General features: G+C 36.5%; 1 protein-coding gene across 11 annotated transcripts in view; it reads left to right on the top strand.

Moving 5' to 3' along the window:
• NEBL (nebulette) overlaps positions 1 to 15,219 on the top strand; it is a 273,043-nt gene that overhangs the window by 230,852 nt on the left and 26,972 nt on the right. For 6 of the 11 annotated variants that reach the window (XM_072854418.1, XM_072854417.1, XM_072854414.1 and 3 more), the window contains 6 exons: positions 83 to 176; positions 2,179 to 2,270; positions 4,626 to 4,730; positions 5,855 to 6,026; positions 9,974 to 10,066; positions 11,042 to 11,170. In XM_072854418.1, the coding sequence (XP_072710519.1) occupies positions 83 to 176; positions 2,179 to 2,270; positions 4,626 to 4,730; positions 5,855 to 6,026; positions 9,974 to 10,066; positions 11,042 to 11,170 (685 nt within the window). The remainder of the gene's footprint in view (positions 1 to 82; positions 177 to 2,178; positions 2,271 to 4,625; positions 4,731 to 5,854; positions 6,027 to 9,973; positions 10,067 to 11,041; positions 11,171 to 15,219) is intronic. The other 5 variants (XM_072854419.1, XM_072854420.1, XM_072854422.1 and 2 more) reach the window with 3 other exon arrangements.

The raw sequence follows: 15,219 nt of genomic DNA, 5'->3' as shown, positions 1-15,219 counted from the left end.
GTGCTCTTCATGATGTCTAACACGCTGTTGTATTTGTGTTACTCCGAAGTCGCTGTGTAATATCTTCTGCCGTGTTTACTAGGTTCAGTACAAAGAACAGCTCTGCAAAGCTACACCTGTGAGTGTCACCCCTGAGATCGAAAGAGTCAAGAAGAATCAGGAGAATGTCAGCATGGGAAGTTGCTCTCGTTTAATCCTTTGTATAATTTTTGGGTGCAGAGGATGAGTACAAAGTTCTGCCTCCAGAAGCTGTGCCTTTTCTTTAGTTAGGTGCGGGCTGAGTAATGGAATTACTTGAAAACCTTCTTTTAGGAAGCAATTGTGAAAAGCCATTGCTTGCTTAGGGAAATGGTACGTGAAGCATCACCTATTTGATTAAAGAAATGGCTTTGATGTTTTGAAATGTTATTGTCTGTCTTGGATATTTGCAGGAAATCTTGACAGATTTTTTTTTTTTAAACAGAATATCCTTTTCCAGCTTTTTTTTTTCTTTGCGTTGTAAAAAATTGGCTACAGTTGTACTCAAACTCCAGCTCTCTTACCTGCCTCTTTCTGGTTTCTCAGTAACCTTCCTATCAGAGTTCAGTATTTAGTGGCTGACATAACCATTAGAAAGTCATACTGCTTGCAGGAGTGCAGGGAAGAAGGCAAGGACTTTTGGAGCACGCTGCTGCCTTCCTGCATTGTTTAATTGTACCCCATTAATGAGTCTTTGAGAGACCAGCCATTCTCCTCACTGGGAACTTCCATCAACAGCCATATTTCATGGGGCTACAAATAGCTAGTGTTTCCCTGGGGTGTTTTCTGCCATGTTCCCCAAATTAATTTAGAGTTACAATTTTCAAGAATACTGCCCCTCTAACTTAAGTGTATGCTATTTATTCATGGATTTATGTTGATAAATCTAGCTCTCCTAAAATGCACGCTGTACAAACAAACCTGTTTTCCCAAATGATTCAAGCCGGTCTGTGTGTTTGTTCTACTCACATCATTGTGTACCTTTCACCAATTTTTGTGTTATGCAAATTTCGTTGGAAAGTTTAAATTCTCTTTCAGGTCACTGGAATAGCTTTGAGTGAAGATTCTTTAACTTCAGACGTTTCTAGAAACATTAAGTCTTGAATAATCATTTTACCTTTACAAATGTCAGTTTGCAAATTTAATCCATTTGATAGTTTACCATAATTTTCATAAGACATTAATTTTTTGATTGGAATATGTTGATGTGGACAGACCAAAACTGTGTTGTGTGGGAAGACAATTGCTTGAACAATATGTACGTTACTGCCTCAGTGCACTGCAGAATTATGAGCACAGTGTATCAGCACAGTTATCCTTATCACACAAAACCAAGAGCTTATTAAAAAAAAAAAAAGGGTTTGTATGGAAACATTTATTTTACATAAAACTGTATGGATTGGCGTAAATCATGCAAGAATCTCTAATTGTTTACTAAATGTTTACCATATCTGAATTCCCAGTATTTGGGGCCAGGGTTAAGATTAGACTGATTGGTCTGTCAGTGCCACATCCTGTCCTTTATCAGCTTTAGATACTGATCCTGCCTTGAGTGTGCATTTGGTTAATGCATCATTGCTACAAGTGTATTTTGTTAAAAAGTGATAGAGGGGATATTCCTCCAGTACATTTAAATAAACACATGGTGAAATTTAGGCAGTTGGATTCAATTGGCAGTTGTCTGATATACTGCACCCACTGCGTTTAATCACCTTTGAATATATAGAGTATAAAAGTTACAACATAGATGGTATCCTTATGGAATCTCTGTGCCTGAACAAATATACATTTACAGTGGGCATTGCTGAAATTCAGTTTTTCGTGTGCTCTGCTTGACTTTACTGCATTATTTGTGGCTTAGCCCATTCCAAATATAAGATACTTCTGTATACAGCCAAGGACCAGTGTGGTAAATGTCAAGATGTTGTGTGCATATGTGTGTATATATCCACACAAATGCATTAATAAGAAGACTATACAGAAAGAATTCAAGGTTATGCTTCAAAAATCAAGTTTTATAAGCTTTAATAAACTTCAGATGCATTTTAGCTTTTCAGTTGTTTCCTGGATGACCTTTTAAGTCATACACTTTAATGTAAAACAATGTGATATTGCTTTAGCTGAAATAGTATGTACCATTTTATTCTGTTAAATAATAGGTTCACTACAGAGAGCAGCCTGGCAAAGCTACTGCTGTGAGTGTCACTCCTGAGATAGAGAGAGTCAAGAAGAATCAAGACAATATCAGCTCGGCAAGTTGTTTGAATCTTTTTGCCATTTAGATTTTCAGTCATTGTAGGAATATAACAAGGATATGCTTTTCCATTTAGATTTGGTGTGTCAAATGAATCCAACTGCATCATGCACTGAATGTTTGGTTTTTTTTAAATCCTTTGAGTACATGCACTGCACATATGGGCAAAAAAAATATTCAGACTTGCCTTATTATTCTTGCAAAAAAAGTAAGTCGTCATGTCGGCGCCAGTATTTTTCAAGGAGAGAGTCAACAGAGGTCAGTCATTCTTTCAAGAATCTTCGTGTCTTGTTGCCAAGTTTTAGTTGCTAGATTGCAGGAGTAAATTACAGTAAAGAACAAAGGAAATGAGAATTTAACTTTAGTGCAAATTTCATGTTTTTATGATTCAAAGCATGGAAGCATATAGTCATCCATTCCACTATGCGACATGCCACCTATGTTAGAGCTGAGTAGTCCTAAATAGATCCTATTACTAAACACTGAAGAGTAAAATACTATATTTTTCTTGGCTGTTATGATAATACTTACTTTTTTTTTTTTTTTTAAATTGCCACTACAGTGGTGTAAGAAGCAGCAGACAGTTCTAATAAGGAGCAAGGAAGTCCTTACAAGTTCTAATAAGGAGCAAGGAAGTCAAAACAGCATGGTGAACTAAAGGACCAGACTAGTTACATTACAGTCTGTGTCGTCAACGCTGAAACAACATCAGTGACAAAACCCCTGCAGATGGTAAATAGAACAGGTTTCATGCAGCCACTGTTTCAAGGTGGCAGAAGAGAATTAATAGTAGTAAACACTTTAGAACCTAGTGTAGGAGTGAAAAGTAAAGTAAGTTGGATTTGTGAGAGGATTTGTCTAAGGACAAAGGAACAGAATCTGACCTTGTAACTACATAAGTCTTAAGTACCTTCTTAAAATGCTCATGCATATTTACCAAAGTCAATTAGTTTTGAGGTGCATAGTTAAGAGGAAAACTTCCCAACAATTCTAAACTTTAAATAATTTTTTTATTTCTGAAAATTAAGCTTTTCTTTTCAAGTGACTCCTTCACTTTGTTTCTCAAGATTTACAGGGTAAGTACTCCTCTGTGTTAATGAGCAGTAGATGAAAACCAAACTATGTTGGCTGTAATTATTCTGTCCAGAAAATGCCTTATATTCGAAAGCATATGTAGCTGAATATATTTGCTAAGAAAATTTATTGTTTAATTAAGAAGGGTTTGAAGAATATGCAGTACCATATATTTTTGTTTCTCTGTACATTACTTCAAACTTACCTATGAAACATAGACACCAAGACTCATATTTTCATAGCTATGTTGTGCTTAGCTAATATGCAATTTTAAGGAGGGTTAGACAATTTCATTACTTGTTTTCTGTCATCACAAATGCATGTTGAAATAGATTTGAACAACTGATTTGAGAGGTAATACTTTGAGTGTGAATATATACGTAAATCTAAAATATTTACTAACACTCAATGCACAGTTTATAATGCAATGTAGGAGCTAAGAGAGTCCATTAGTAGAAGAATTCAACCATCCAGAAGAAACTGTAAGAGTACTGACTCTAGGATCAACTACTTTAGTGTTTTAGAATTTTGAGTGTGGGGGGTTTTTTGCCTTTTTTAATTTTTTTTTTTAACAGATAATTAACCTTGCATCTTTACAAGTCTGTAAAATGCCACAAAAGAAGCTAATTAGGAGAAATGTGACATAAGAGGTTCTGTACTTACTGATGCATGAAACACAGAGCCCAAATGTTCTCTTTGAAAACAACATACTCAGATTTGTCCCAGACATGATGCTTTTGTGCTACTAGCAAAGACTAGCTACCAAACAGGAGTAAGAAGGCTGCCAAAGGACTAATCCGCTTGTAAGAGTTGAATTCTCTGGGGACCCAGGGGTTCTCAGCTAATCCCAGCCTGGAAGCAGACTGAGGACAGAATCTGGGTCTATCTGGATAATAAGAAGGTAGCTTATCACCAGCCATAAAAATATGTTTTAAAGTTGTCCAAGTCACAGTGGTGTTTTCTTATTATTTATTTTTCAGTTGATAAATGAATTATTTCACTTATGTCATTTAAACAGTCAAGAGTTTCAGCTTTCAGGTAAATACTATTTTTTTGAGTAAGTGATTGATGGAATAAATGTGCCCTTTGGCCTTACCAATATACTAGCTCATCTGTATCCTCCCTCTGAAATAAGTTACTAGAAAATGAATGTAAAGAAAGAAACAAGAAAAAATTTGGGCATTGTGATTTGGAAAGGATACCGTTGCATGGTGTGATTCTCGCCATCCTTTCTACTGTAAACAAAAACTTCATGTGTGCTGTTGTTGCTGTTTTGCAGGTCAAGTACAGCAGTGATCAGAGGCAGATGAAAGGTAGACGTAGTGTGCTTCTAGACACACCTGAGCTAAGGCATGTCAAAGAAACACAAAACAACATCTCAATGGTAGGGTACTTTCTTCCTATAACCAGAGTATACTAAGGAATGGCACTTGACTTCCACTGGATTTTGCCTTCCATTAATATAGGTAACTAATGAAACTCTCTGCTCAAGTATGGAAGGAATATTTTCTTCTTATGCCTGTTGAGGGAGTGTTTGCTAACTGCATATGACTGTAATGAACATTTTTCAAAATACTAATAAACAGTTTTCTAACAGTTAAATGTCTGTTCTTTTGTTTGGTATTTTTTTTCTTTAAAAAAATACACACCTCATTTGAGCATCACACGGTTTGACTGGATTAGGTGACACACTTCACCTTGTGCCTGTGCACGTTCCTGGTTTCTGCGTGACTTTTGTTCTTGGAATGAGTTGTTTTGTGTGCATTTGCTTGTGTGAGAATGTTTGTCAATTTAATTCTTTGATGATTAAGACTATTTAAAAAGTAAATATGCATAATCAGGGGTACTACCTTTATAACTCTTACTAATACTGGCTTTGTTCCAACACTTGGTTATATAACACTTTATACCGTAATGTCCTTGTTTTGAATTTTTTTTTTTTGAAAGCAGGCTGCTTAGAATAACTGCAATTCTTAATTCTTTCTAAAAACCTATGTTTAAAGCTAGCTGGCATATGATAAAAGAGCAGAAGAGTACCTTTTGTATGAAACTCTGCGTATAATCAAAATTCTCAGTGAATGAAAGTCCTTGAGTTCTTTAGAACTATTACTGCTGGAACATATTTTACTGACAGATCTAGTTGTCTACATCAGTAAAGAGCTATCCTATCTTAGAGAAGAAGGGAATGGACCAAATGACCTCCTGAGGGCTTTTCCTGTCCTGGGTGACTGTAAGATGATGCTTTGCTGCTTGAGTTAATGCCTAATTCAGTGGCAATGGAAAACAAATGCAAAAATGATAATAAAATACCAGCGAATCAAGTTAGGGAGATAGAAAAGACTTGGCTGGCCATCCAGCCTATCTCATGTGTGTAACAATTCTGTCATGGTGCAAAACCCAAAGAATGTAAGTGCCTCATAAAACAAACATGTATGCATTCCTGCATAGAATAACCATTTGCTGTCAATTGCAGCTTGGGGAAAAATGTAATTCTTCTTGTTTTCCTAGGTAAAATACCATGAAGATTTTGAGAAGACAAAGGGCAGAGGCTTCACCCCAGTGGTAGATGATCCTGTAACAGAGCGTGTGCGGAAAAACACCCAAATTGTGAGTGATGCAGCGTATAAAGGTGTGCATCCACATATCGTTGAAATGGATAGAAGACCTGGGATAATTGTTGGTAAGTTGTTAAATAGTGTTGCTGTTGAAAACACTGTGGGGAAGACGAAAGCCTCTGCTTGTGTTCTCCATTACAATCAAGAAAAAGGATTCCCAGATTTCAATTTCAGTCTTTTCTCAGCATGAAACTTGTGTTGAACTATTGGTTCAATGCCAGCTTCTAGCGAAGTAATAATGGGAATGAATGGGAGATACATTATCATTTGCTCTGTTTTTTTTTTTTTTTTTTTTTTAATATGGATAGTCATTGCTATTACTTCAAATTTGAATTTTGATTCTTCAAGAAAGGCCAAAATATCTGCAATAATTTTCGTTTTGCACAGAAGAGAGATGATTAAAGCTGTGATTCTCCAAGACTTCAATGTTTAAATGTTGCAGACCAGTTTGAGATTTCTTCTTCTGTCAGTCAGCAATATTTCCAGAGCTGCACATGCTCCATTTACCTCTTGTTTTAGAATTTCACACAGCTTTCAAAATATCTCAAGCTGTAATTCATCAATAACTCATTAGATCTCTGGTAAGCCAAACACCAGTGTTCAGAAGTGATGTTCTAAAAGATGGTCCAAGGTAAGTTCAGGGTGTAGAATACAGATTGGTTTTGTATGTAGAGACAGGGTATTGCATTAAGATGTCATTTGGGGTATTCATGATAAACACTATTTCAAAATCAAAATGGATATTTGAAATCTCTTAAAATTTAGCAAGTCTGCTATGGCAAAGGAAATCGTAACCTGACATTTTTTTTCCTCCTTTCTTTTTCTTTTGGTGTGTCTTTTTTCTGTTTTTCTGTGCTTTCCAACAGTGTAGACCCCAAAGGGTCTACATATGGAAAAACATGCTGAGATAGCACTCTAAAATCCTTCATACATAGTAATAATAACAAGGGTTGACTTTAAGTCTACCTCTCAAAAATCAGAGAAATTGCAGGTCAGACAGACTAATCGCAGGTCATATAGTCCATCCTCCTGCCTAAAGCAAGGTTAACGATATATATAAAATTCCTGGCAGGTGCTTCTTCAGTATTTTCCTTAAAGTCTCCAAATAAGTCTCCACCACATAAAGAAGTGTATTTCTTTCCTTTTGTATAGCCACCTTTTACATGTCTGTAGCTACAGCCTTGTATCAGAAGGGATTTCTCAAAAGTGAGTGTTTGAGAGCTTTGCCTGAGGAAGGTACTGATGCTTTTAAGACCATGCAAGTCTCAGAGGGTCATAAGTTCTGAATCTAGGGCAACAACTTGTTCAGAAAATCATTGTCTGTATAGACCCAAGCACTTGAAGTCACTTCCATAGCTAGAACTGGTGCGGCCAAAGAGAGAGAGAAAAGCTCCTGCAAAATTGCAGTTTAATATACAGTTTGCGATATGCTGTTTAGTGTGCACTTCAGACCTCCTACTCGGTACTGCATTGCACATGTGCTGTAGCCCTGTGTAAGAATGATGTGTGCAATCCTGTGTTCAATAACTGAAGGCTTGCTAGCACAAACAGATTAGGATTAAGAACATCCATGAGAGAAATTCTTGAGCTGTAAGTAACTGAATTATTAGTACTGTTTGTCACCTTAAAATACTCCAGTATCAAAGCACACAGGAATTCTTAACTGGCTATGCCCACCAAACAGCAAAAATAGTGCAACTATTTAAAGGAAAAGGCCTTGACAAACCTGTGAGCCCAATATCCAGTGATACTTCAGCTAATGCTTTTTCAGAGTGAACTGCAATGACAATATCTGCCTGTTTAAAAAGAAGCAGTGAGCTCCCTGCTCATGGAATGTCCTTGGCAGCTAGAAAAAAAATTCACAGGCTGAAAAAAAACAACTGTGACTCTTGAGTTTTTTCCTAGCTGATAATTGTTCAGCCAGTTAGGAAGAGTACCTCTGTGTTAGAGTCCATCTGGCTGGTTTTTAAAGTATTATTGGTGAAGCTGTAACAACTTTTTCAAATGCCTGATTGCTAAAATTAATGCCTCTGCTTTGGAAAGTAGGCACTAGTTTTAACCATGCTAAAGCCATTCTAAATCCATCAAGATAAATTAATCTAACTGAGCTTTGGATCTGTGACTAAAGAGGCTCCATGATTCTTATGTGAACATAAGGGTATTTTGAATTGGCAAAAGTTACCAGGAAGTTAAAATTGATTTGTGCTATAAATTGCCAAGATTCTGATTCTATGTATGTTATTTCAGATTACAGAGGTGGATAAAATCAATACGTGTCAATGGCTGCTGCACTGATGCTGCCATGAAGCTGTACTTATTAGGTTTTTACTTACTAAGGCATGATCAAAAAGGAAAAGTTGGGCATTCACCAGTTCCCCCACCCCTCTCATGCCTGTCAGTGCTTTATGTAGTTGCATAATTTATCACTGTTAGGACTAACACATAGTTTATCAAAAGATTTTGCATTGGCTTTTATTCATCTTGTCAAGAGGGAGTTAGCACTATGCCTCACCTTATGGGAGTTGCAGTAGATAACACATAATGTACATACATTGAATGTATTCTAAAGCCACGGGATTTATTTTATTAGCTCTGTCTGTTCTTTCTATTGCCTCTAGGCTATTAATCATTTGAAACATGACATATTTGGGGTCCCCACAGTCCTACTTTACCTACCGACCCATTATTTAGCTTGGTACCACTCAAACCAGCAAAAGGACCAAGTTGGGAAGACAATTATTTTTCCCACTTCCAATGCATTGAGTAAATCTTGCAGACAGGTCTGCCCAAAGCAAACCACTAGTAAAAAGGTGTGAACTGGTAGATTTGTGCTTTAACTGATTGTACTTTACATCAAGGTTTTATTTTAAACTGGTTTGGAGAGATTAAATGACGATTATATTTTTAGACGTAGCAGATATGAATTGTGTATATTAGATTGATGTGAGTAGATCACGAATTTACACTGTAGCTACTTCTGTTATAAGCCTCCTCTTAACTTGTGCAACACTGTAATTATTTGTTAAAAGTTTATTAAAAACATGTTGAATCTGTATTCACTTTTCTGCCTTGATTATAACTTAAACTCAGATATGAAATTAATTATTTCTTATGGACTCTTCTTTCTTTCCATATCTAGTTCAGACATGTGAATTCAAGAGATATTAATAAATTACTTATGTGAATTAAAGCTGAAGATCTTACGATTACTACTGTTATTGAATCCATACATTGAATTACAAAAATGCTTTTCTAAAGTGGGGTAGTGGATCAACAGTAAGTCTGTGTCTCAGGAAACTTGGACATTTGGAAGACAAAGGGAATTACTAGTTAAGAGCAAGAGTGGGCTTCATTTTACCCAACTGTAGATGTCTACAATGTATATTTCTACAGCTGAATTTGTCACCTTAGTTCATTTTTCGTATTACTTAAGAAAGATGGATACTTTTGAGTTTATATGAATTAGCAACTTGTAGAAATTGATTTTGGATAAGATGAACTATGATTCTGCCTATTAGGCTGACTTGATCTCTACTGTATGCAAAGGGGGTCTGTAGTGCCTCTGTCAGCTGTAGAGATGTATACTGCTAACTGTCAGCTATAGGGATATATACTGCAGCATCTCCATGGAGTAAGGATGCTGTTGGTGGACTGGGGAAATAATCTTGTAGCTCTGATGATTTTGGTTCTTCTAGTGGAAAAGAGCACTGGTATGTGATATTTAACTTGTTTCAATTTATTTAGACTTAAGAAAATCCTATGGTCATATTTAGAAAAGGAAAACAAAAATTGGGAGAAAAAGTCTCCTTAAAATGATGTCAACACTTAAAATGAATGCACTAAGTTCTTTTAAGCAGGAAATTAATGCTTTCCAGTCCTTTCAGGGGAATATCTAGATCTTTTGGTTAATTTCTAGATGAAGGAAATTGGTTGCTGATAGTTAAAACTCATTCCTTTCATGCTTTTACTTCCTTTGTTTGTCTGTCTTACAATTTCTGTGCTTTGGGAAAAGATCTTAAAGTTTGGCGCACAGATCCTGGCTCCATCTTCGACATCGATCCTCTGGAGGACAATATTCAGTCTAGGAGTCTGCATATGCTTTCTGGTATTGCTTATATCCTGACTTTTCCCCAATTCAGCTTTTTAAGTTTATGAAACTGAGCTGATACAGTAAATTTTCAGGTCAATGTGTCAGCCATATGTTTTATAAGTATGTTTTCATATATACATAACTGTAATATTTTAAAAGCAGTGTTTTATAGGAACTTCAGCTATAATCACATGTGCAGATAAGAAATAGTGAAATAAATCTTATCCTAAACAACAGTTATTCATACCACTTACAAGTAGTTACTTAAAAAGCATTGACCTACTTTGTCCTCAGTATAAGTAGAATTTTCAAGTAGTTGGACCTTACTAAAATTTCAGAGATACAGAGGGTGGCCTATTTATGAAATTGATTTCTTTTCTATGCACATTTTGCTTATATGGCACATGATATTATGCCTTGTGCTATTGTTTGCAACTCCAAAGTGTTCATAATTTAAGGGTAGATGGAAAAGGAGAGAAGGTAATGTAATAATAGGCAGCAATGTTTTGGCTCTACAAGTTTTTGGAATTTCCCCCCCCCCAGAAGTGTTTATTTTGAATGTTTAATTTTGCACATGTATTTTCTTTGCTACTAATAGTGGAACTTTAAATATTCTTTTGAAGGTCATGCAGCAGTATTTCCACGTGCACTTGTATGCATGCTGGGATAAAGGAACATTTTGATTTTCCACTGGAAATTTTCATATGCTTCATCTTAATCCCTTTTTTTTCCTAGTGTCTCAATCCTACCTTCCATTTCTGCTATTCTTTCAAAGCAGAGAACAAGCTTAGTTGTATCTGATTTTGAAGCAACCTTTTGAACTAATGGTGTTCAAAATGGATACAAAATCGTGAACAATTCACTTTTCTCTAATTTTAATGGCATCAGTGTATGAATATCAGTGTTTGCAGTGTTAGGGTTTCTGTTGTTGCTCGTCTTTGCACTTCTGTCACCTATTTACTGTGGTATTCTTTCTTTCTACCTTTGTAGAAAGAGCAAGCCGTTACAGTAAGCAGTATTTACATTCTACCAGTTTGGGAGATTATAAATCAGATGGCTCTGACACGAACCCTACCTTTTCTTACTGCAGTGAGATAACAAGGCCATCTGACGAAGAAGGTACCCCTTATTCCCACCTTTTTCACTAATGACACTATATCACAGTGTGTTGAGACCTCACAGGCCTGTATTAACTCCATGTCATTGTATAGTCACAAATCATTAGAAACTATGTAAGCTGTTGCCTGACTGATTAAGGAAGCAAAGCAAAATCTCAAGACTGCACAATTTCTTGCATGCCATGTTGCTTTATCGTGTATTCTCTTTCACCATTTTGGTAACACTGTCAGTCCGAAAGCCCTGCTAACTCCCATTTACAGTGCTTAAGAGAAGGTATGTTGTGTTTTTGCAAAATGTACATGAACCTGTCTTTTTTTTTTTCTCTTGAAAGACACAATGTAACTGAAAAAAATACACCTCTGGACTGAAAAAAATAAATTTACCGTGTGCTTTTTGGTGGGCAAATCAAGTATATAATAGTATTTTGGTGACTGAAGTACTTCTTCCCATATTAAACTATGCAGGTGGTTGTGGCCCTCTGTTTCCATCCTAAAAAAAAAAGTGTATCAACTGGCAGCATTCTCACATATGAAAGTTTTCTTATACTCTCAGCAGTTTGGGAACCAGGGTCAATATTCAGCTGGGAAACATATAGTCTAATATTGTTTAACATGGATTAATATTGGAGTACTTTGAACCTGCATTCCCAGGTACAAAACCACATCTTGCATCTGTTTGATGCCATAGATTAGAACAAAATTTAAGAAAATGATGAATAAGGGTCTAGTCATCCTAGTGGCATTACAGTGTGTACTAGACTTGACTGGTGAATTGTAAATATTCAGAAACATTGCATTCTAAATACATATTTAAAAAAAATAGTGATTTCTACTTCTCAGTTGTGAAAGAAAGTACATTGAAAAGGTTATCCAAAGGGTTACTAATTTTTTGTTGTTGTTGTTTTTTAAGAAGGTGTTAGAGTAAAGGTATTGCTACCATTTAGTTGCCTGGCACCCTTGAATTACTCATGCTTTTAGACGATTTTAAGGCATCTTAATTAGATGCCTAATTAAGGCATCACCTGTTTATGGTATCCTGTTTATGTAGACTGCACCTGTTTATGTAGACTGCACCTGTTTATGGTATCCCACTCACCAGAGTAATATGTTATTATAGTGGCTAGTGTTTAGGGAGTCTACGTTGTGTTAGGTGCCATGTAAATACATGCAAGCAGCTCTGATTAAGAATGGGTGAGGAAGAAAGTGTTCAGACTGAAGAACTAACTCTGAACAAAGAAAGAAACACACGTCTTTGACAGAACTGTAGTCCCTTATATCATGTCTGTCCATCTTTATTTGATATTTTAACTATATTCCCAACTCTTTTAATCAATGATAGCAATAATGCACATCATGCTGGTTTTTATGTCTCTTCCTGTGATGATGCGAAGTGGGCTTCACAGTCCAGTGCATATTGTCTCTCTATATCTGTTCTGATCTTTTTTGGCTCTATTCCAAGCCATTTTAACATTGCTTTGTCAGCTTGATTTGATTGTTAACAGATATTTTTTATTACTTGCCATATTGAGAATAGGAAATGGGCTTTATTTTCCCAGTTGTTTTGGTACTAGCAAGCTTGCTTTTTGTGTCTCTGTTTAAATCTGTTGTTGGGGTGATGTGTTGAATAGATGCTTGCCAAGATCAACATATTTTAGCAAGATATTGTTTCCTCTTTTGACCCAGCTGGCTAGCCAGGGTTTGAGCACTTGCAGACAGTTCCCATTGCAGGGGAGAAATAAATGCCAGACCTAAGTAATTTGACATAATCCCAATAATTTACAAGAAAAAGCCATTTCTGTGAACACATTCAGAAAAAAACAGCAGAAGATGGCATCTTTGGTCAAAAATACCAACCTTTTTCATGGCAGCATCCCATCCATAATGTTGTTTAGCACATAGCCACAAGGTGAGTTTGCTCTTGACCTTTATACAGTATCTCTTATGGCATACCACAGTAAATGAGAACCAAACCCATTTTGCTGAGGTTTCATGGCTGTTTCTCATGGAGTTTGTACTTTTAGATCTAGCAGTGTTTCTCACTGGCAATTGTTCAACCTGCCAGCGCACCAACGTGAAAGACAGTTGGAGACCTGTGACCAATTTTACAACCTCTAAGTGTCTTTGGCTTTGTCTCATCATCCTTCAGATGTTTCTACGTTGTTCAATTGCTAATTTATTCTAGATACCTTTACTGATATTTGACCCACAATTCAAGTCTTCCACTGCCACTGCTGATGGAATTGTTCCTCAACCACCTCTCCCAGCCCTTAGCTGGGTCCCTGGCTTCATAACAGATGTTAAAGGCTTATTCAGATCTAAATAATTCTCTCTCTCGTCTTTGGGGAATTTCAGTAACGACATCACAGGGAGGCTACTAACATTGTTCACTAGAGTTACTTCTTCCTAATTGATTCCCTGACCATTATTTTAGATGACGAGGTTGAGCTGAGCCACGTGTGCCTCCCAGGGAGGTTTCCCTACAACATCAGTAGATTTTTGCATGATGTAAGTTCAGGAAAATCCCTGTTCTCCCTTTTAGACTACTGCAGGTAAAACTGGATAGGAAACAATTGTTAACGCTTTCCAGCAAGCCTGATGCAGGTGATGAACTTTCATTTTGATATTCTTTTTGAAATTACTTTTCAGCTTTGTCTGTCCGTTTTGCAGCTTCTCTCTGTTAGTGTTTTTCAAGGTTAACTTTATTACTTCATGGTATCATTGAACATTTTTGCCATAGTGGACAGAAGGTGTTGCACTAGAGCTTCTCAGTCTGCCTAAATGCTTTGTAATTAATTACTGCCCTAACAAAGATTTCCTTTTTACCTGCAAGCCATTCTGTAGCACTTCCCAGAAACAGTTGGGTGCCACATTAGTTGTTGCAAAATTCTCAGCTGTTTTTAAAGTAGTTATTTTCAGCTTGGCTAAAGAGGAACAGAAACTAATGATTTCTCTCTTTCAGGCCTGCTTTTAACACTGATGTTGCAACTTCTCAGACATGGAACCATTAATTCATTTTTGGGAAGGTTTTTCAGGTTATTTTCGTCAGAAAGAGAAGTTGAGATATATCGATGTCAGATTTATTTTTGTTTATAAAGACAGACCAGACAGTTCCTTCTTCACAGAACACTGTAGGAAAAAAAAGCAACAAGAGACAGTTTCTTTGCTTTTGATTCAGGTCTTTCTAGACAGCATTGTGTCCGACAAATTTCTCAACTGGTTTTTTTTTGAGTTTCTTTTTTTAAAGTCTTTTCGGTCTGTCCTGATTTTCTGTGTAGTCTTACACACTGTTTTTCTCCCAGTTCTTTTCACACTCACTCTCTTGCTCCCCTTCCTCCCCTACAAGTAAGGTCCCATCCTGTTAGTTTGCATTCAGGCACCAGGAGAGGATGATCCGGTTCATATGACTCAACACCTAGTCCAGCCTTGCATTATTTTGGACAGTTGTATTTGTATTTCAACCATCTACTCTATGAAGGAGATGAATTGCTTGTACATGTAACTCCCATTTACATATAATTATGGAGTTTTCGGTGTCTGATGACAGAAAGGAACACAGGTATCACCTGATTGGACTTCTTGTATTCATGATCTCTACAGTGTTTCTCAGAAGTTGTGCTAAAGCATGTGTTTTAATAAAGATAAGTTCTCCTACTTTAAGGTCTCCATATAAAATTAATCTACCGTCTTTTGCTAGTAACTTACTTCAGTAAGTGAAAATGGCATTTAGCTCACACCCTCATAGCTCAAGACTGTTTTGTTTAGTTCCATTCCCCCAAAGGAAGAGTAAAAATTCTTGAAAATAGCAAAAGTTCACAATATTGGAGACTGACTTTTTTTTAAGGCTTGTTATTTTAGAACACTTTCTATATATGTTCTTCTCAGTAGTTCCATCTCCGGAGACTGAGGCGGGGAAAGGACTTTTTGACACGAGAGTGTTAGTATGTGGTACAATGTAAGATACAGAAATGAATTTGTGGTGTATGATCCGGTGCCAATCACAGAAACCAAGCTCAGTTGGTCAAAGCCATGTGTGTGCAGGCATAGACAAAG

The sequence above is a fragment of the Ciconia boyciana genome, chromosome 2, assembly GCF_034638445.1.
Source record: "Ciconia boyciana chromosome 2, ASM3463844v1, whole genome shotgun sequence".
In the NCBI taxonomy this organism is placed as follows: Eukaryota; Metazoa; Chordata; class Aves; order Ciconiiformes; family Ciconiidae; genus Ciconia; species Ciconia boyciana.
The sequence above is the reverse complement of the archived record's forward strand: the minus strand, read 5'-3'. Positions and strand labels throughout refer to the sequence as shown.